Below are 22,792 nucleotides of genomic sequence, written 5' to 3' on the forward strand. Positions count from 1 at the left end.
AAAGAATTTTAATTTCTGCAGCAATGAACAGAAAGTAGAGATAGACAATCTTGAGAAAGTGCAAATAATAAATCTTAATGAAAGCATGCCAAAATTTGAAAGTCATCTCAACTTTAGAAATGTAAGCATCATGCAAGTTGTACATCATCTGGTTTGGTCTCTGTGACCAGGTGAAAGTAAGAGCTCAGTTTGTGGCAGAATGATATCCTTGATGTTTAGGGATTGAAAATTCCATCATAAAGATGTGAGGCAAGCAACGTATTATACATAGATAGCTCAAAATTTAAAGGTAAAAGTAGACAGTTAAAGTTTTGTGGCATTAACAAACTTGTGAACCACATAGATAGTATCACAAAGGTTGACTATGGACATGAATAGAGGAAGTAGCGCATGGCATGAGAGCTTGGGTATTCAGAGTGACTACAGATGAGAGGGAAGGGAGTAATATGGAAGTGCCAGTTTCAAAATTCAAATTAAAAATGGTATCAATGTTTATGAAGCAGTTGTCCAATACAGAGGAACCTCAATTATCTGAATATCGATTATCCAAATTTCAGATTATCCAAAGAAGATTTCAAGGTCCCACAAAAATGTAACATCAGAGATATACGTGTATTTAATTTACCTGTACTGAAGAACATGTGAAAATGCTGGCAAGAACAAAGAAACACAAGCAGCTCAAGCATCAGTGACTGGGTACTTTTTAGGTAAGGGTTGTTACACAGCCCTTTGCAAAAGTAAGTGGTCTATGGTATTCCCGGCACGTTACCGGGCCATTCATTAAAAAAAAGGCTGAGAATGTGAACGCATGAATGAGCCGGGGCTTCTGTCTTTCTATCACAAGACTGAGTTCCCGGAAACTGACAAATGCTGTTGTGATTGTAGGAGCTGTTCGGGACCTTGTTAAATACTGGAATTTCATGGTAAGTCCTTCCCACTTTAACTTACAATTTGCAGACTGCACACATTATTTTGTTTAAATGGCAGACTCATTAAAATTATGTTTAAAAAAGAACAAAGAAAATTTACAGCCCAGGAACAGGCCCTTCGGCCCTCCAAGCCTGGGCCGATCCAAATGTACTGTCTAAACCTGTCAGTCAATTCCTAAGCATTTGTATCCCTCTGCTCCCCACCTACTCATGCATCTGTCCAGATGCATCTTAAATGAATCTACCGTGCCTGCCTCTACCACCTCTGCTGGCAATGATATCCTTGATGTTTAGGGATTGAAAATTCCATCGTAAAGATGGGAGGCAAGCAAACTGTTATACAATGCGTGCCAAAAGCCCACCACCCTCTATGTGAAGTACTTGCTGTGTGTATCCCCCTTAAACTTTCCACCTCTCATCTTGAAAGCGTGACCTCTCATTATTGAATCCTTCACCCTGGGATAAAGCTTGTCTCTATCCACACTGTCTATACCCTTCATGATTTTATAAACCTCAATCAGGTCTCCCCTCAATCTCCTTTTTCCTAGTGAAAATAAACCTAACCTATTCAACTTCTCTTCATAGCTAGCACCTTCCATACCAGGCAAAACCCTCTTAAACCTTCTCTGCACCCAAACCAAAGCGTCCACATCCTTTTGATAATGTGGCGACCAGAACTGGAAACAGTATTCTAAATGCGGCCTAACCAATGTCTTGTACAATTTTAACATGACTTGCCAGCTCTTATACTCAATACCCTGTCCAATGAAGGCAAGCATACTATATGCCTTCTTGACCACTCTATCCATCTGTGCAGCAACCTTCAGGGTACAATGGACCTGCACTCCCAGATCTCTCTGCCCATCAACTTTTCCTAAGGATCTTCCATTCATTATATAATTCGCTCTAGAATTAGACTTGCCTAAATGCATCACCTCATATTTGTCTGGATTGAAAGCCATCTGCCACTTTTCCGCCCAACTCTCCAGTCTATCTGTATCCTCCTGTATTCTCTGACAGTCCCTTATGTTTTCTGCTAGTCCACCAATCTTTGTGTCATCTGCAAACTTGCTGATCATACCAACAGTGCCTTCTTCTAGATCATTTATGTATATTACAAACAACAATGGCCCCAATACTGACCCTTGTGGAACACCACTGGTCACCTTTCTCCATTTCGAGAAACTCCCTTCAACTACTACTCTCTGTCTCCTGTTGCTCAACCAGTTCTTTATCCACCTAGAACACCCTGCACACCATATGACTTCACTTTCTCCATTAGTTTACAATGGGGAACCTTATCAAACACTTTACTAAAGTCCATCTATATGATATCAACAGCCCTTCCTTCATCTAACAACTTGGTCACTTCCTCGAAGAACTCTATTAAGTTGGTAAGGCATGATCTCCCCCGCACAAAACCATGTTGCTTATCACTGATAAGCTCATTCTTTTCTAAATATAAATAGATCCTATCTCTCAGTACCCTCTCCAGCAACTTCCCCACCACTGACATCAGGCTCACTGGTCTGTAGTTACCCAGAATATCCCTGCTACCCTTCTTGTACAGGGGGACAACATGAACAACCTTCCAGTCCTCCAGCACCGCACCTGTATTTAAGGATGCCACAAAGATGTCAGGGCCTCAGCTATTTCCTCTCTCACCTCCCTCAGCAACCTGGGATAGATGCCATCCGGTCCTGGGGATTTGTCCACCTTAATACCCTCTAGCAGACCTAACACGTCTTCCCTACTTATGCCCACGTGATCCAGACTAATCAAACTTCGATCTATAATCTCAAGATTCATCATGTTCCTCTCCTCAGTGAATACTGATGCAAAGTAATCATTCAGAATCTCAGCCAGTCTCTCAGGTTTGGCACACAGCCTTCCTTCATTATCTTTTAGTGGACCAATCCTTTCTCTAGTTACCCGCTTGCTTCTTATATAAGAATAAAATGCTTTGGGATTTTCCTTAATTCTGCTTGCTAAACTATTTCATGACTCCTTTTTAGCCCGCTTGATTCCTTGTTTAAGACTTGTCCTACTCTTCCGATATTCCTTCAGGGCCCATTCTGTTCTTAGCTGCCTGGACCTTATGTACGCTTTCCTTTTCCTCTTGGCTAGTGGTACAATTTCTCCTGTCATCCACGGTTCACGAATCTTGCCTTTCCTATACTTTGCCTTCAACGGGACATGCCTATCCTGCACTATCTTTGAAGGCCTCCCACATCTCAAATGTGGACTTCCCTTCAAATAGCTGTGTTGAATCCACATTTCCCAGCTCCTGCCTAGTTTTGATATAATTGGCCTTGGCCCAGTTTAGTACTCTTCCCTTAGGACCACTCTCTTCTTTATCTATGAGTATTCTAAAACTTACAGAATTGTGGTCACTGTTCCCAAAGAAATCCCCCACTGCGACTTCTACCACTTGTCCTGGCTCATTCCCCAGTACCAGGTCCAATATGGCCCCTTTCCTCATCAGACTATTGACATACTGTTTAAGTTATAGATTTAAATTAGTATGGCTTCCCTTGTTTAAGGTAAAATCAATTATCCAAACGAAACAATGCATGCTCATCTCATTCGGATAAGCGAGGTTCCTCTGCATTTGCTTATGCCCAAAATTGCCATTTTTGTTACTAAAACCAATCAAAACAAGCAAAAAGTCACAAGTAGTTCTGCAGAAACTCAGGAAGCCTGGTAGCTTGAAATTTACCATCAAGAGTCCAATATTATTCTTCTTTAGAAATCCACAGTTCTGAAGAAGGGTCATATTGGACTCAAAGTTAATTCTATTTCTCTCTCCTTGCTTGCAGTCAGATTTGATGAGTTGGTAAATGATATTACTGATAAATGGTCAGTAATATTTGTGCCATACAAATGATGGCTAATGACTATCTCGATCAAGAGAGAATCTTATCCTTTTCCCTTGACTTTATTGGCACTACCATCATTGAATACTCCCTACTATCAACATCCTGGTGACTATCATTGACCAGAAGATGAAATGGACCACTCAAAAAATACTGCAGCTACAAGAGCAGGCTACATGTTGGAAGATAAATTTACCTCCAAACTACCAAAACCTGTTTACATCTACAAGTCAAGAGTAGGGAGTGCAGTAGATTATTCCCCTATTGCCTGAATGAGTACAACTCTAATAGCGCTCATGTAGCTTGACAGCATAAATGACAAAGAAGTCCTCTTGAATGACATGCCATCTAATGCCTTCAACACTCTCCCTTAACACTAACAAACTTGCAAACTTGCAAGATGCAGTTGAGAAACTCACCAAGGCTTCTTCTACAGCATCTTCCAACCCTGTGACCAACTAGAAGGACAAGGACAGCAGAGGAATGGGAACATCACCACCTACAATTTAGTATTCAAATCACACACCATCCTGACTTGGGAACAATATCAAAGTACTATCAACGTCGCTGGGTGATAACCTTGAAACTCCCTTCCTAACATTGCTGTAGGTGTACGTACGCCACATGGACTTCAGTGGCTTAGGAAGGTGGCTCATCGTTGCTTTCTCAAAGGCAATTACCTGTGGGCAACAAATTCTGGCCTTGCCTGCAATGCCCACATCCTGCAAAAGAATATTGTTAAAAAACTAAAACTTAACTCTTGAACACTTGAGACAATACTCACTTAACTAAATCTTCAAATGCTTCAAATGCAACTAATACTCCCATTCGCTGGCATACAGGAGAGGGCGCGCTAGTTTTGAAGAGGTCATTGCTTTGACAATTCAGCTCATAGTGAACTGTGCTGGTTGGAACACACATCCTACAGATTGAAAAAAAGAGCTAATCAGATCTACACAAGTGTATGCAAACAGAGATATTTTAACATTGTTTATGCTAGCTTCAGTGTGCTACATTGGAATCAGGTTAATGCAGAACCATTTGCAAAAGGTCATAATTCCAGACTAACAAACTTCTTTCACTGTTGACAGTTTGAGTGAAAACAGCAACTGAGTGAGAAAAACATAAGCACAGAATGCTCTGAAAAGGAAAGATACCTTATACATTCCTGGTAATGAAACATAATGATGCAAAAAAACCCAGAATGTCTCAGACTCTGTACCACAAACTAACAAATGATTATAGTAGTAGTGTTTCCTTTTTAAACCTCAACCCCAAACATTACTTGGTGCATTTTAATTTATTTATATTAGAAACTTCATATCCTTTAATGTGTATATTATTATTTTCCACTCTTCAATTCTGTAGTGGAAATGTAACATATAAAATGAAGAATCATGAAGTATCAAGTTTCATAGTCTAGCGACTACTTTGCTTGTTTACTGAGGTGGTTTAAAAAATTTATCAAGAGAAACAACTTGGATTTACATAGCAAATGGCCACAAAATTTCACAGCAGAGTTACTAAAAAAAGCAAGCCACAAAAGTGGGTATTGGCCAAATATGGATAAAAAATAAGATTGGTTTTAAGGAACATCTGAGAGGAGACAAAAGAGAAGGAAAGGTTTAGGGAGAGAAACCCCAATCTTACACCACCCGACCTTTTTTTTCTCATTCATCGTTGATGAAATTCACCCTTAACCACACAGCAGTCTCCAACTTTAATTGTCCCATGATTTAGAATTTCTCATCTCATATAAACTCCTAAAAATGAAAACTCCTCTCGCATAACCAGTGCTTTTGGAATGACTTTACTCTTTAAATGCTGGTTATATCATTTGTTCTCAGAAATAATGAAATAAACAATATTGATGAATAATGAAATATTACACTCTGACACAACCAATTTCAAAAGTAGCTAAAAGTCATTGAAAAAGAGAGCAATTTCAGGAACTTGTCAGATTCATGCGCGTTTGAAATTTTTGCACGTATTGAATAAGAGTTTGCAGGTTAAAAACTTGCAAGTTTTTGAGAGGTAGGGAGGGCTTGATTTAAACTGGATTACCATGTAACACATCCTGACTTCAGCTTGTGCTAGACAACAAAGAAAGTAAAATACTTTTCATACCGACAATAATCCAATTACTAACATGGACCAATAGAGATAGAACATATCTCTGGAGAGAGACAAGAATGAGTAAGATGCCAAGTGAATTTCTCTCTCTACTATCCAACAAACAGCATTAGTCTGAAAGCTGACACAAAACTTGCAAATTATGCACCATTTTATTTTAATTATTAACACAAACATAGTTCAATTATTTTATTAGTTTACTTTCATATTTATTAAGAGAAAGTAATCCAGTCACATTCATTATCACCCTGGTGTGGTATTTTTGAATCCATCCAATTCAACTTAGTTCAAGTTGTAAAAGCTTAACAATGGTCACAGTCAATCCTGGTCTTAGGTTCCACTTTCCCTTTATTTTTCACGAGTTCTGTTAGTTATTCACCATTTGCACGACAGCACTATTTTCTTATGATCCATGCAATAAATAGATGAACTTTACCTGTATAGGGTAGGATAGCTTCCTCTGAAATTGAACATTTAACATACAAAAAGTTAAGCTACATAGTAAATGTAGTTACAATCACTTCAGCCAAAATAATATACAACAGAACATATTATTTGGTAAATAAACATGCATTCAGTGCATAAACCAACAAGAAGTTGAATGCTTTTTCTAAAAAATAACTTATTTGTAGTGTTTCAATATCTGGGAGGTTACCATACAATTTGCAGCATTCAATGACTCCACCAAGGCCTAAATGATCAGTTCAATCATTAGTCCATGTGGGGTTAGTTGATATGAGTCTGGGCTGTATGGGGGATGGCTAACTAACTTCAAATCTTGTGTGCTTTGAACTAGCGAGATCCCATGACATAAAGGCAACATTTGATCTAGTGTGGCATGAAGGAGGTCTGGCAAAACTGAAGTCAATGGGAATCAGTGGATCAACTCTCCATTTATTGGTGTTATCCTAGCACAAAGGAAGATGGTTGCAATTGTTGGAGCTCAATCATCTCAGCTGTGCAGGTGTTCCTTAGGGCTCACATTGCCCAACCATCTACAGCAGCTTTATTAACCACCTTCCCTCCATCATAAGATCAGAAGTGGGAACACTCACTGTGGTTGCACAATTTTAAGCACCATTCAGGATTCCTCAAATATTGAAGCAGTCAGGATCCATGTCCAGCAAGGGTTAGATTGAGCTGGCTGAGAAATGGTGTAACATTCATGGTACATATATACCAAACAAAGATTTCTCAGGAAGAGGAATTCTCGCTATCTTACGTTGACATTCTTACCACTGAATCACCTACTATCAAGATCTTAAGGATGGCCATTAATCAGAAACAGAACTGGACCAGCCATATAAATACATTGCTTACACTTGGCATCGGTGATTTGCTACATTAGCAAGTGCATTAATGATGTCACTGTGTCCAAGACCATCACTTCTCACCCCAACCAGAAGCCGTGGATGACCGCAAAGGTGTGCATGCTGCTGAAGACCTGTGATTCCACCTTTAGAGGATACGACAAGTCGGCCCTAACAACAGCGTCCCAGACCATCAAAGAGGCAAAGTGTGCATACGCACAGAGAATACACAGCCACTTTCAGGACAGCGGTGATATGCATAACATGTGGAAGGACATCCAGGCCATCACCAACCACAGAACAGCATCGCCTGCTTGTGCTGGTGATGCCTCTCTCATGGATGAGTTGAACAACTTCAATGAATGGCTTGAGGCATGAAATAAGGAGTCGGCGAACAAGTCCAGCTACCCCCAACAACTGGGTGTTGCATCTTACTGTGGCCAATGTGAGGAAAACCCTATACAGAGTCAACCCATGGAAGTCTAATGGACCAGATAACATCGCTGGCAGAGTGCTGAGAGAATGCTCTGATGTACAGGTGGATGTTCTTACGGACATTTTTTTTTAGATTCCCTACAGTATGGAAACAGTTCCAACATGCTTCAAGGCTGGTACCATTGTCCCTGTGCCGAGGAAGTCTTCAGCATCCTGTCTCAACAGTTACAGCCGCGTTGTGCTAACATCCATCATCATGAAGTGTTTTGAGAGGCTCATGAGGCATATTAAGACCCACCACATATCATCCCAATTGCTCAACAGATGACGCCATTTCCACCACCCTCCATCTAACCCTCACCCACTGGAGAAAGACACCTATGTCAGATTACTGTTCATAGACTTCAGGCCTGCAGTTAACATTATAATCCCTCAGCACCTGATTAGAAAGCTGAGTCTGCTGGGCCTAAATACTCCCTTTGAAACTGAATCCTGGACTTCCTGACTGGGAGACCTCAGCCAGCCTGGATTGGGAACAGCATCTCCAACACTATTACACTGAGCACAGGGGCCCCCAGGGCTGTGTTCTCAGTCCACTGCTGTTCACCCTGCTGACACACGACTGTGCAGCGATGCACAGCTCAAATCATATCATCAAGTTCGCTGATGACACGACTGTATTGGATCTCACCAGCAGGGACGGCAAGTCAGCAAACAGACAAGAGGTGCAGCGACTAACGGACTAGTGCAGAGCCAACAATCTGTCTCTGAACGTGGACAAAATAAAAGAAATAGTTATTGACTTCAGGAGAGCATGGAGTGACCACTCTCTGATGGACATTGACGGCTCCCCCATGGAGATTGTGAAGTGCACCAAATTTCTTGGCATTCACCTGGAGAATCTCGCCTGTTCCCTCAATACCAGCTTCACAGCCAAGAAAGCCGAGCAGTGTCTCTACTTTCTGTATAGGTTGAGGAAAGCACACCTCCCATTCCCCATCCTCATCACATTCTACAGAGGGTTCACTGCAAGTACACTGAGCTGCTGTCTCACTGCTTGGTTTGGGAATCGTAAGACTCTACAACTGATAGTGAAGACAGCTGAGAAGACCATTGAGATATCTCTCCCTTCTATTACAGACATTTACACCACACACTGCATCCAAAAGGCATTGTGGAAGATGCTACACATCCCTTACTCAAACATTTTTTCCTCCTACCATTTGGCAGAAGATAGCGGGGCATTCCGTCTCTCACAGCCAGACTGTGCAACAGTTTCTTCCCCTAAGCCATCAGCCTCCTAACACAGTATGATCGGACTCTTTTCCATCTGAAATTCTTTGCACGATTTCAAATTGCTGCTAGAACAATGCCTATCATTCCTTTATTACAATGGAATTTGCATGTCTTGTCTTTCTTATACACTGTATGCTGCCTTTTGTATGATGGTGTAATTTGTGCTGTCCATGTAGCACCTTGGTCCTGGAGGAACGCTATCTCATTTTTGCTGTACCAGCTGCATATGGTAGAAATGACAAATAAAAGCTACTCTACTCTACAAGAGCAGGTTAGAGGCTGGACATGCTGCAGTGAGTAATTCAGCTCCTGATTCTTCAAATAGTGTCTACCATCTATAAAGCACAGTTCAGGTAAGTGATGAAATACTCTCCACTTGCTTAATTGATAACAGCTCCAACACTGATCAAGAAGCTTAACACCATCTACGACAAAGCAGCCCACTGACTGGCATCCCGTGCACTGCCTTCGACATTCACTCCCTCCACCATCAATGCACAGCTGTAGCAGTATGTGCCATCTACATGACGCACAGCAAACCTCCCTAAACCAGCCTCTTCTAAACTCACAACCCCTATCCAGGGTCAGGAAAAGAAATCATGGGCCTTTCTGTTTTTCCTGTTCCAGGGTCCCTTAACTCCAGCTTCTGCTGCAGAACCTTTAATTGACGCAGCAGCTTCCAAAGATTCTATCTTTTTAAAATAGGGGGATAGCCATGCACTGATTGGTAGCAGAGGGCCATTGCACTGAAGTCTGGGCGCATACAGTAGGCACAGGCCTTGGTGCTTTGCATGGATAGCAGCACTTCTCCAGCATCTTGTCTCTATGATCTGGAAAGCATGGGAACACAACTACCACAAACCACACACTATCCTGTTTGGAATCGTATCGCTGTCCCTTCACTGTCACTTCACTAACATCCTGGAGCTCTAGTTGTAAATTTGCTTGCTGAGCTGGCAGATTTGTTCTCAGATGTTTCATCACCATGCTAGGTAACACGATCAGTGAGCCTCCATTGAAGCACTGGTGTACTGTCCTGTTTTCTATTTATCTATTTGTCTTGGTCTGTTGTGATGGGCGATATCACTTCTGGTTCTTTTTCTAAGAGGTTGGTAAATGGGGTCCAAATAGAGTCATAGATTCATATTTATGTACAGCGTGGAAACAGACCCTTCGGTCCAACCCGACCATGCCGACCAGATATCCCAACCCAATCTAGTCCCACCTGCCAGCAACCGGCCCATATCTCTCCAAACCTTTCCTATTCATATATCCATCCAAATGCCTCTTAAATGCTGCAATTGTATCAGCCTCCACCTCTGGCAGCTCATTCCATACATGTACCACCCTCTCGCGTGAAAAGGTTGCCCCATAGGTCTCTTTTATATCTTTCCCCTCACACCCTAAACCTACGCCCTCTAGTTCTGGACTCCCCGACCCCAGGGAAAAGACTTTGTCTATTTATCCTATCCATGCCCCTCATAATTTTGTAAACCTCTATAAGGTCACCCCTCAGCCTCCGACGCTCCTAGGAAATCAGCCCCAGCCTGTTCAGCCTCTCCCTGTAGCTCAGATCCTCTAACCCTGGCAACGTCCCTGTAAATCTTTTCTGAACCCTTTCAAGTTTCACAACATCTTTCCGATAGGAAGGAGACCATAATTGCATGTAATATTCCAACAGTGGCCTAACTAATGTCCTGTACAGCCGCCACATGACCTCCCAACTCCTGTACTCAATACTCTGACTAATAAAAGAAAGCATACCAAACGCCTTCTTCACTATCCTATCTACCTGCGACTCCACTTTCAAGGAGCTATGAACCTGCACTCCAAGGTCTCTTTGTTCAGCAACACTCCCTAGGACCTTACCATTAAGTGTATAAGTCCTGCTAAGATTTGCTTTCCCAAATTGCAGCACCTCGCATTTATCTGAATTAAACTCCATCTGCCACTTCTCAGCCCATTGACCCAGGATCATGTCCAGTACAAATCCATATCTGACCAGATTTCAGACCTCCCTACTCACAACCTCCTCTATACTCAAACTACAATTTAGGTTCCTATCCCCCTGCTGAATTAGTTTAAACCCACCCGAAGAGCATTAGCAAATTCCACCCCCGCCACCCCCCCCGCCCCTCCCCAGGATATTGGTACCCCTCTAGTTCAGGTAAAGACCATCATGTTTGTACAAGTCCCACCTACCCCAGAAAGAGCCCCAATTATCCAGGTTGGGGTCTATCTGCAGTCCATACTTTTGCCCTGAGATCTAACGGTGTATACTGCTTTTGATCTGGTCAGATATGGATTTGTACTGGACATGATCACAACACAGGTCACTTGTGTTGTAAATAGAGTTCCGGTGTCAATGCCAGGCCTCTAGGAATTCCTGTGCATGCCTTTGTTTAGCCCGTCCCAGGATGGATGTATTGTCCCAGTGGAACTGATGTCCCTTGTTGTGTGTGTGTAAGGATACTAGTGATAGTTGGTGGTGTCTTTTGGTGGCTAGTTGGTGCTCATATATCCTGATGGCTAGTTTCCTGCCCGTCTGTCCAATGTAATGTTTGTTGCAATTCTTGCAGGGTATTTGTATATGATGTTCGTTCTGCTGGTTGTTGGTACAGGGTCCTTTAGATTCATCAAGAGCTGTTTCATTGTATTGGTAGGTTTAGGGGCTACCTTGACGCCAAGGGGCTGGAGTAGTCCGGTCGTCATCGCCGAGCTATCTTTTTTTAATATATGGTGGTCTGGCTAGAGTCTCTGGGCATGTTGTGTCTACTTGTTTAGGTTTGTTGTGTACAACCTGAACCACAACCTGAGCTACAAATCTTCACAAATATTGCAAATATCCTGGAGCTCCCTTCAAACTGTGCTGTGCGTATACATTAGATCAAGCAGATTCTGAAGAGTAATTAGACATGGATAATAAATGATACTGGCCTAGCCTATGACACCCATATTCCATGAACCAGAAGACCAGAAGAAATAGGAATAGAAGTTGGCTGCTTGGTACCTCAAGCCTCCTCTGCCATTCAATAGGTCATATGATCTGACATTCCTCACGTCTACTTTTCTGTCCTTTCTCCGTAACCTTCAATTCCTCTCGGATTAAAGATCTTTCAATCCTAGCCCTAAATATACACAAAGTCACTGTTCCCTTAGCTCCTTGTGGCAAGGAGTTTCAAAGACTCACAAGCCTGTGAGAGGCTGGATAATTGGGGCGCCTGGATAATTGGGGCTCTTTCTGGGGTAGGTGGGGCCTCTACAAACAGGATGGTCTTCACCTGAACTAGAGGGGTACCAATATCCTAGGAGGGGGAATTTGCTAATGCTCTTCGGGTGGGTTTAAACTAATTCAGCAGGGGGATAGGAACCTAAATTGTAGTTCGAGTATAGAGGAGGTTGTGAGTAGGGAGGTCTGAAATTAGGTTTCAGGGTCGCATGAAGGCATTCACAAGCAAAAGATTGGTTTGAAGTGTGTCCAATTTTCAGCCAGAAGCATCCGGAATAAGGTGGGTGAACTTGCAGCATGGGTTGGTACCTGGGATTTCGATGTTGTGGCCATTTCAGAGACATGGGTAGAGCAGGGACAGGAATGGTTATTGCAGGTTCTGGGATTTAGATGTTTCAGTAAGAAGAGAGAAGATGGTAAAAGAGGTGAAGGCGTGGCATTGTTAGTCAAGGACAGTACTACGGCTGCAGAAAGGACATTTGAGGATTCATCAACTGAGGTAGGATGGGCTGAGATTAGAAACAGGAAAGGAGAGGTCACCCTGTTGGGAGTTTTTGATAGGCCTCCAAATAGTTCTAGAGATGTAGAGGAAAGGATAGCAAAGGTAGTTCTCAATAGGAGTGAGAGTGACAGGGTGGTTGTTATAGGGGATGGTATTGACTGGGAATACTATAGTTCAAGTACTTTAGACAGGTCAGTTTTTGTCCATTGTGTGCAGGAGGGTTTTCTGACACAGTGTGTAGACAGGCCAATAAGGGGCGAGGCCACATTAGATTTGGTACTGCGCAATGAATCCAGACAGGTGTCAGATTTGGAGGTAGGTGAGTACTTTGGTGATAGTGACCACAGTTCAGTTATGTTTACTTTAGCAATGGAAAGGGATAGGTATACACCGGAAGGCAAGAGCTACAGCTGGGGGAAAGGCTATTATGATGTGATTAGGCAAGATTTAGGATACATAGGATGGGGAAAGAAACTGCAGGGCATGGGCACAATAGAATTGTGAAGTTTATTCAAGGAACAGCTGCTGTGTGTCCTTGATATGTATGTACCTATCAGACAGGGAGGAAGTTGTTGAGCGCAGGAGCTATGCTTTACTAAAGAAGTTGAATCTCTTGTCAAGAGGAGGAAGAAGGCTTATGTTAGGATGAGATGTTAAGGCTCACTTAGGGTGATTGAGGGTTACAAGGTAGCCAGGAAAGACCTAAAGAAAGAGCTAAGATGAGAGAGGAGGGGACATGAGAAGTTGTTGGCAGATAGGATCAGGGAAAGTCCTAAAGCTTTCTATAGGTATATAAGTGATGAAAGAATGGCTAGATTAAGAATAGGGCCAATCAAGGACAATAGTGGGAAGTTGTGCTTGGAGTCAGAAGAGATAGGGGAAGCGCGAAATGAATATTTTTCATCAGTATTCACACTGGAAAAAGACAGTGTTGTTGAGGAGAATACTGAGAAACAGGCTACTAGACTAGATGGAATTGAGGTTCACATGGAGGAGGTGTTAGAAATTCTGGAACGTGTGAAAATAGATAAATCCCCTGGACTGGATGGGATTTATATCAGGATTCTCTGGGAAGTCAGGGAACAGATTGCTGAGCCTTTGGCTTTGATCTTTATGTTGTCATTGTCTACAGGAATAATACCAGAAGACTGGAGTATAACAAATGTTGTTCCCTTATTCAAGAAGGAGAGGAGAGACAACCCTGGTTATTATAGATCAGCGAGCCTTACTTTGATTGTGGGTAAAGTCTTGGAAAAGGTAATAATAGATGTATAATCATCTCGATAGGAATAAGTTGATTAGGGATAGTCAACACAGTTTTATGAAGGGTAGGTCATGCCTCACAAACCTTAATGAGTTCTTTGAGAAGGTGATCAAACAGGTGGATAAGGGTAAATGACGTGGTATATATGGATTTTAGTAAGGCATTTGATAAAGTTCTCCACAATAGGCTACTGCACAAAATACACAGGCATGGGATTGAGGGTGATTTAGCGGTTTGGATCAGAAATTGGCTAGCTGAAAGAAGACAGAGGGTGGTGGTTGATGGGAAATGTTCAACCTGGAGTTCAGTTCCTAGTCGTGTACTGCAAGGATCTGTTTTGGGTCCACTGCTGTTTGTCATTGTTATAAATGACCTGGGTGAGGGCATAGAAGGATCGGTTATTAAATTTGAGGAAGCCACTAAGGTCGGTACAGTTGTGGATAGTGCCAAAGGATGTTGTAGGCTACAGAGGGACATAGATAAGCTGCAGAGCTGGGCTGAGAGGTGGCAAATGGAGCTTAATGCAGGAAAGTGTGAGGTGATTCACTTTGGAAGGAGTAACAGGAATGCAGATTACTGGGCAAATGATAAGATTCTTGGTAGTGTAGATGAGCAGTGAGATCTTGGTGTCCATGTACATAGATTCCCTCAAAGTTGCCATCCAGGTTGATAGGCTGTTCTGAAGGCATATAGCGTGTTAGCTTTTATTAGTAGAGGTATTGAGTTTCAGAACCATGAGTTCATGCTGCAGCTGTACAAAACTGCTGCAGCCACACTTGGAGTATTGCGTGCAGTTCTGGTCACTGCATTATAGGAAGGATGTGTAAGCTTTGGAAAGGGTCCAGAGGAGATTTACCAGGATGCTGCCTGGTATGGAAGGAAGGTCTTATGAGAAAGGTTGAGGGACTTGAGGCTGTTTTCATTCGAGAGAAGAAGGTTGAGAGGTGACTTAATTGAGACAGATAAGATAATCAGAGGGTTAGATCAGGTGGACAGTGAGAACCTTTTCCGAAGATGGTGATGGATAGCATGAGGGGGGCATAGCTTCAAATTGAGGGGTGATAGATATAGGACAGATGTCAGAGTTAGTTTCTTCACTCAGAGAAGTAGGGGCATGGAATGCCCTGCTTGAAGACTCGCCAACTTTACGGGCATTTAAAAGGTCATTGGATAGGCATATGGATGAGAGTGGAATAATGTGGGATAGATGGGCTTCATACTGGTTTCACAGGGCCGCACAACATGGAGGGCTGAAGGGTCAGTACTGCACCATAATGTTCTATGTTCTACATAGAAGAAATTCCTCCTTATCTCAGTCTTAAATTAGTGCTCCTTTATTCTGAGACTGTCCTCTGATCCTCTCAGCATTTATGCTGTCAAGCCCCTTAAGAATCTTTTAATAGGATCACCTTTCATTCTTTTAAACTGCAGTGAGTAGAGTCCCAACCTGTTCAGTCTTTGCTCATAAGACAGCCCCTCCGAACTGGGAGTCCTCCTTTTAAACATTCCTGAACTGCCTTCATTGAAATAATATTGTTCCTTAAATACGGGAACCAAACGTGCTCACAGAACTCCTGATATGTTCTCACCAGCACCTTGTACAATTGCAATGAGACTTCCCTACTTTTATCCTCCAATCCCCTTGAAATAAGGACCAATATTTTATTAGCTTTAATAAAAACCAAAATAACTGCGAATGCTCTAAATCAGAAACAAAAACAGAAGTTGCTGGAAAAGCTTAGCAGGTCTAGCAGCATCTGTGGAGAGAAATCAAAGTTAATGTTTCGGGTCTGATGACTCTTTCTCAGACCCTTCCTGCTCTGAGGAAGGGTCACCAGACCTAAAAAGTTAACTTTGATTTCCCTTCACATATGCTGCCAGACCTGCTGAGCTTTTCCTGCAACTTCTGTTTTTGATTCTATTAACCTTCCTGATTACCAGCTGTCTCTGTGTGCTACTTTTCTGTGTTTCATGCACAAGTTCCCTTTAATCATTCTGTTGCAGTTTTTCTCCATTTAAATAATATTTTGTTCTTTTGTTCTCCTTTCCAAAATGAACAACTTCATATTTCCCCACATTATATTCCATTCACCAATCTTTTGCCCACTTACCTAACCCATGAACCATAAGATGATAAGAAGTAAGAACAATATCTTTCTGTAAACCATCAGTATCCCTCCTGCACTTGCTTTTCCACTTATTTTTGTGTGATTCAGAAATTTGGCTGTAGTACATTCAGTTCCTTTCTCTAAGTCATTCTCAAAGTTCCTTTCTCTAAGAACAACCTCGATTATCCGAACAAGACAGGCAGTGAGTATTTTGTTTGGATAACTTCGGATATCTGATCTGATCATAAACAAAGAACATTTTCCTCTGTTTTATCCCGGTCCTCTACAGCAGCCAGCATCTTTCTGTTCGGTGTCGTCCCGTCATCCAGACTAACCAAGTGTTGTCCCTCCCTCTTCAGCGACCGCTAAGCCCTTAGAGAAAGAGAGAGAGAGAGAGAGAGAGAGAGAAAGAGAGGCACAAAATACAGGGGGATCAGTTTCTGTCCTCTCATCAATTTTTTTTAGGGTGATAATGTTTTCCACGTATTTCCTCCAGTCAAGTTTTTTTTTCCTGTTTATTTTCATGTGCTCTAACTCACCACTATTTGCTCCCACCCATCAAAAAAAAAGTTATATTAAATTTTCTTGTCAGCTGAAAGAAATTGAACTACATTTTATTTGGATAAAAAGAGTCGTCATGGGATAATGGGAAGAAAAAGCAACGGAAATGAAAAGTGTGAGTACATTTTTGACTTAACTCGCCATAGCATGAGCCGAGGAAAAAAATTGCTGTGTTTGCAAAATGGAACTAGTCAATGTTGAGAGGGAATCTTGCCATTAGAGTGCACAGCTCGGGCTATGTTGTTCTTATGTGTTCACAGTCACAAACCTTTGTCCTCAGGGAGAATACGTTTTGGACAGCCTTTCTATAAGAAGTGTCAGACTTAACTCTAATGTCACGTCTCGAGTATATATTTGAAGTCAATTATTTATCAAAGCATACTTGCATCTATATTTCTGTCAAGTTTACAAAATGATGCATTAAATGGATGAGGAATAGAATTTTCCCACTTCAATTGAAATGCATGTACAGGGACCGTGAGATCTTGTTCAGATAATTGATGGATAATTAATGTTCAGATAACAGAGGTTGTTCTGTATATTGTAAACAGTTGTGGTTCCAGCACTGATCTATGTGGAACCCCATTGGTTACAGGTTGCCAATCTGAAAAAAGAGTGTTTCTCCCCAGTTGCTGTTTCCTGTCCATTAGCCAATTCTCTATCCAAGCCAATAAACCACCTTCAACGTAATGGACTCTTATCTTATGACTTAACCTTCTGTAAGGTAGCTTGTCAAATGCCTTCTGTCCCAATATAACGCATTTACTAGTTCCCCTGTATCCACCCTGGTGGAGTCTTCCTCGAAAAACCTTAGTAAATTACTCAGACAAGATTTCTATTTCATGAAGCTGTGATGACTCAGGTTGATCAGATTATGGTTTTCCTGACATGCTGCCATTATTTCTTTAATAATTGATTCCAATTCTTTTCCAACAATGGATGTTTGCCTAATCAGCCTATAGATATCCACTTTTTACCTTCCTTTTTGAATAGGGTGTCACTTCTACCGTTTCCAATCCTCTGGTACTACTTCAGAATCCAAGGATTTTTGAAAAATTACAATAAATTCATCCAATTTCTTCGTAGCTACTCCTTTTAGGATCCTAGGATGCAAGACATCCATACCAGGGGACTTACCTGCCTTTAGCCCCATTAGTTTGTCCAATAATACTTCTCTTGTGATGGTAATGGGATTTAATTCTTCACCAAATTCTTTCGTATTAATAACAAGCAAAATGATCAGCTGCTATCCAACGTTTCCAGGTTCAAAGGACACTTATGTAGATATGAGGCAACACCGTGATAAGTTATGAAGGACCCTCAGATGAGATGTTTGCGCTTTAGTAAGGGCATTCTTGAATGAAATCTGCCAGCTGCTGTAGACACAATTGCAAGCTCAGAGCAATACATTGTCAGGGGCTGCGAAGGTGACAATGAAATGTTCTGGTTCTGGTTTCTTCCAGGCTGGAACTAAAGACAATTGCAACATCTTGCAATTTGCTGTCAGCTGAATAAAGGAGGTCACTCAGGTGTGCTATTTCAGTGAGAACCAACTGAACTTTATTATCACTTGCCAGATGGAAGCTGGCTGAATGATCACATAGCCTTCTGATGGTGCATGGCGCCACTGGCATCTGTGTGTGTGAAGTTGAAGTGAAGCATATGAATGTTAGGTGAAGTGCTGACAGGAACACGTGAATTAGTATCAGGGGTAGGCAATGCAGCCCTTCTAGCCTGCTCTGCCATCTAACATGATCATGGCTGATTTTATCCTATTCTCTACTTTCCTGCCACTCCCCACAGCCCTTTATCCTGCTTTTCATCAGAAACATACTTATTTCTTTCTTGAATCTGTTGATTGATTCTGCCTTCTCTGCACTCTGGAGCAGTGAGTTCCATAGATTCACAACCCTCTGAAAAAAATAGTTTCACCTCATCTCAGTTTTGAACCTACCTCCTCTCACTCTATATATATTACTTCTTGTTCAAGACTATCCCACAAGAGAGATCAATTGTTCAACTTCCACCTTATCAATCCCCTTTAACATTTTATATACCTCAATCAGATCCGGCTTCATTCTTCTGAACTCCATGATGAGGATGTGCTGAACTGAACAATGTCAAAGCTTAATGGTGCATTGGTATAAATAGGCATTTGAAGATGTATTCACTGCCCCTGACTGCTCATGCAAGGTCATTGAATTTCTTGCAGCTTTGGTACTTGACACCTGGCATTGACTTCCACGATTATCTGTCCCCAGTGCTTTTGAAATGAACCAGGAATCTGGAAAGTGTCCTGACTCCCTATGGATCTAGGATGTCATTTTTATTTTCCACCTCCTCCATCATGTCCTCCAAGTGCACTGTCTTAAAACCTTGAATTTTTTTCTCTCCGATATTGTGCCACTGTTTTCAATGTCAGATTCACTTCCTGCTTGATTGTCAGCACCTGCTCTAGCCACAATGCACCACTCATTTGTAATGGAGTGCAGGTTAGCTATAAATGATATGAGTAAGATATGACTTTGTGCTCCCTCTGATGTATACAGACAATAAACAGCTTGGCTAATACTAGCTGAAATGAGGAGGCAACAGGCATATTGTCAAACTATCTGCATAACATTGAATAGGAACAGCTAATTGTACACTGCGATCCCATGTCCATTTTCAGGGGCTATCCTCCACTGACTGCTCTGCTCACATACAGAACTCAATACAGTCCACATTCACCAATAACAAAATTGAGCACAACCAATGAAGGGAAAACATTTTTGAATCTTAACAGTTCTGCAACAAACAGCATTTGAGAAGGACAAGCAATACATGCACATGCAAGTTATTTATTACTTGGCAAAGTTTAGTCTAAATCCTGCAGTACCTGTTTGGATGAGATGAAGGAAGTAAGAACTGGAAATCCACCACACAAATGCCATTATGCAGTCGATGGTGCTGTACGCTGTTCAGTTCGTAGGCAATGTATGCTCTCCGCACATATACCTTTCACACAAAAAAGGAACATATATCATATGGTAAACTGAATATTCAGTGTTAAACCAAAATTCTCTTGAAGAGATAGAAATGAAAGGTGAGTTTAAAGACCTCAGCCACTGCCAATTCAGAGGAAGCTTTCAGCTCATCAGATGGGTGAAATGAACAGCAATATTTTTTCTTCTCTACTTTTTTGATTATTCAAATACTTGTTGAGGTTTTCACACAACTGAGTTCTCTTAATAAAGACCGTTATCAGATCTTTCCCAGTGGATCAATGTAAAACCAATTCCACATCTGGAACATTCTGAGTTATTTGTTCAGAGCCAGAATGACAGTGGTAGTGCTTCAGTTGGTGTTAGCAACCATAGACTAAGGAAGGTGAAAGTGAATAAAGGGGAAGTGTTGAAAAATAAGACAATCCTTTTCAAGTGCTATCTAATGTCTGGATGATGTAATGATTATTAGGTGAGAACCTCAAACTACTATTGACATTTTTATGTTGTAATTCCAATTTTTTTAAAGAGAGCTGATACAGCCAAAAAAGAGCTACAGCTGAAAATAAGTGGCTTTCTGGAGAGGGAGAGACCCATGGAATGTTACACCTAAAGGTGTGGAGGAAATTTCAAACAATAACCTTTAGAGGAAGAAAAGGCAAAATTTATTGTGACTACAAAGACAAGGAGAGACTGATGAAGCCTTGCTTAACAGCAGGCCATTTCCTGCAGATAATATACCAAATGACAGGCACAATTCATGTTTTTCTCTTTGAACATTACACAAAGACGAGAATTTTAAAAGCCAGTATGAACTCTACCGGAGGGGGTACTAGTGGAACTTGTGTATGCTAGTTGACTAAGAGATTTATGTGTAAGCCTGCATTTGAGTTTGAGTTGAGCATACTGGTAGGGTTGCAGTCAAAAAACTCTCCTGTGTTGCAGGAAAAGGACTCTCCAACCTAGGACAAACCAAACAAAGACACGCGTGAGAATTCCTAGAAGTATGGCATTCCAACCGGAACTCTATCAACAAACACATCGAGTTAGACCCCATCTATCACTCCTTGAGAAAAGGAACAGGAAATGACTTTACCACAGGAAATAACATCACCACAGGAAACGACATCAACAACCCAAAGAAATCCAAACATATAAATAGAAAGCAGGAATTCTCAGCATTGCTTCGCCTGAAGCCCACTGAAGATATTATCTAGTAGGGTAATGAAACGTCTGGAAATGAACCTTGCAGCTCAGCAAGCAAACCTACATCCAAAACCTCAACCTGGGCTACGAATCTTCTCAAAACTCACTATGCACAGTTTGGACACTAAGATATAGTGAAGAATAGCTAAATATGCTTCAGTATAATGAGGCAGTCATCTGATTACAAGTGGTGGGAATCAGCCCACAATTTAGGAACAATCCTAACTACTTAATGCTTTGTAACAATGTAAGCAATTGTATTCATTATTTTGATATTCTTGGTATAATGCTCTAAGTGTGTATTGTAGCAATTATCATTGTGAGTGCACAGTTATGAATTTGCATCATTGATTAATGAATGAAGGATCAGAAAATATTATTCACCCGAAAGGCAGGGAATCACTTAGGGATTCTGAAATTGATATCTTTTGCTTGAAATATGTGTAATCATCTGGGTGAGATTTAAAAGACTACATTTGGCATTACGTAACAATAATAGTCAGTGGCATAAGACGAGAAAATTGAAAACAAAAAACAACTCTTATTTATGTAAAATGGGATTTAATTTTAAAAAAAATAAGTAATCCAGCATCACAAATGAACCATAAAATATTTTCAGTAAGTTATGATTTACCTCAAGAGCTGCCATCCGTACAACTCTATTGACATGATAGAAGAAGCTGGGCAGAACATCAAAAATAGAGGTCTCTGAGAAGATCAGTTTCTAAAGCCAAACAACAATAGAATGAATGTTTGGTCCATTAATCCCTTCTTGGCTGAACAAGACAAAAATATAATAATCTAAAATTCTAAAAAATAAATTGTACTCTTTACATTCCAGAAATTGTCATATAGTTCAATTGCATAGGTAGTCACACACACCTCAATCATTTTGGAACAACTACTTTATTAGATTTGATTCCCTACAGTGTGGATACAGGCCCTTCGGTCCAACAAGTCCATACCAACCCTCCGGACAGTAACCCACCCAGACCCATTTCCCTCTGACTGATGCACCTAACACTACGGGCAACTTAGAATGACCAATTCACCTAACCTGCACATCTTTGGATTGAGGGAGGAAACTGGAGAACCTGGAGGAAACCCACGCAGATACGGGGAGAACGTGCAAACTCCACACATACTGTCACCCGAGGCTGGAATTGAAACTGGATCCCTGGTGCTGTGAGGCAGCAGTGCTAACCACTGAGCCAACGTACTACCTGGACAATAAATCTAGATGTTACAAAATGCAACAATCCCCAACTGAAGGTTGCTAGGTAAACAGGCAAAAGTCACCAACTTCAGCCAACTACCAGTTGTGCCAACCCCTACTGATGTAACAATTATCATGAATGATAACGATCAATCAACCATCATCGATCATCTATCCATAGACGTCATAACATCTCTCAATTGTAACACCTTAAATAATTCCAGTTTTTGTGGTCCAGCAGATCCCTGATTTATGAACATCCAAATTAAAAATGCAATCTCATACCCAGGGTGTAATTTTAAAGATCCATCATATGAGCATTTCCTGTATTTAGGAACTGCTCCTTTATATTGTCCTGCATAGAGTTCCAACTTGGGTACAAAACGACTTGCAAACAGACTCCAGAATGGAACCTATTTGCATCTCAGGATTGCCTGTATTTCAAAGTTTATTCCACACAGTGACAGCTTTAGTGCAAATTGATTAACTTGTTTCCTAGATTACAACAGTAGCTACAAAGTTAAAAATCACACAATACCAGGTTATAGTCCAACAGGTTTAATTGGAAGCACACTAGCCTTCGGAGCGTCGCTCCTTCATCAGGTGGTAGTGGAGGGCTCAATCTAACACATAGAATTTATAGCAAAAATTTACAGTGTGATGTAACTGAAATTATACATTGAAAAATTGATTGTCTGTTAAGCCTTTCATGGACAAGCAGCAGCAAAATGTGGCCGAACAGA

The 22,792-nt window shown here is 41.3% G+C and overlaps 1 protein-coding gene across 4 annotated transcripts in view; it reads right to left on the bottom strand.

Annotated features, from left to right (window-relative positions):
- acacb (acetyl-CoA carboxylase beta) overlaps positions 1-22,792 on the bottom strand; it is a 139,358-nt gene that overhangs the window by 59,063 nt on the left and 57,503 nt on the right. For 3 of the 4 annotated variants that reach the window (XM_072587879.1, XM_072587881.1, XM_072587882.1), the window contains 4 exons: positions 21,468-21,557; positions 19,522-19,640; positions 6,375-6,398; positions 4,590-4,727 (listed from right to left, as the gene is read on the bottom strand). In XM_072587879.1, coding sequence (XP_072443980.1) covers positions 4,590-4,727; positions 6,375-6,398; positions 19,522-19,640; positions 21,468-21,557 — 371 coding nt within the window. The remainder of the gene's footprint in view (positions 1-4,589; positions 4,728-6,374; positions 6,399-19,521; positions 19,641-21,467; positions 21,558-22,792) is intronic. The other variant, XM_072587880.1, reaches the window with a different exon arrangement.

The sequence above is a fragment of the Chiloscyllium punctatum genome, chromosome 17 (assembly GCF_047496795.1).
Source record: "Chiloscyllium punctatum isolate Juve2018m chromosome 17, sChiPun1.3, whole genome shotgun sequence".
NCBI lineage: Eukaryota > Metazoa > Chordata > Chondrichthyes > Orectolobiformes > Hemiscylliidae > Chiloscyllium > Chiloscyllium punctatum.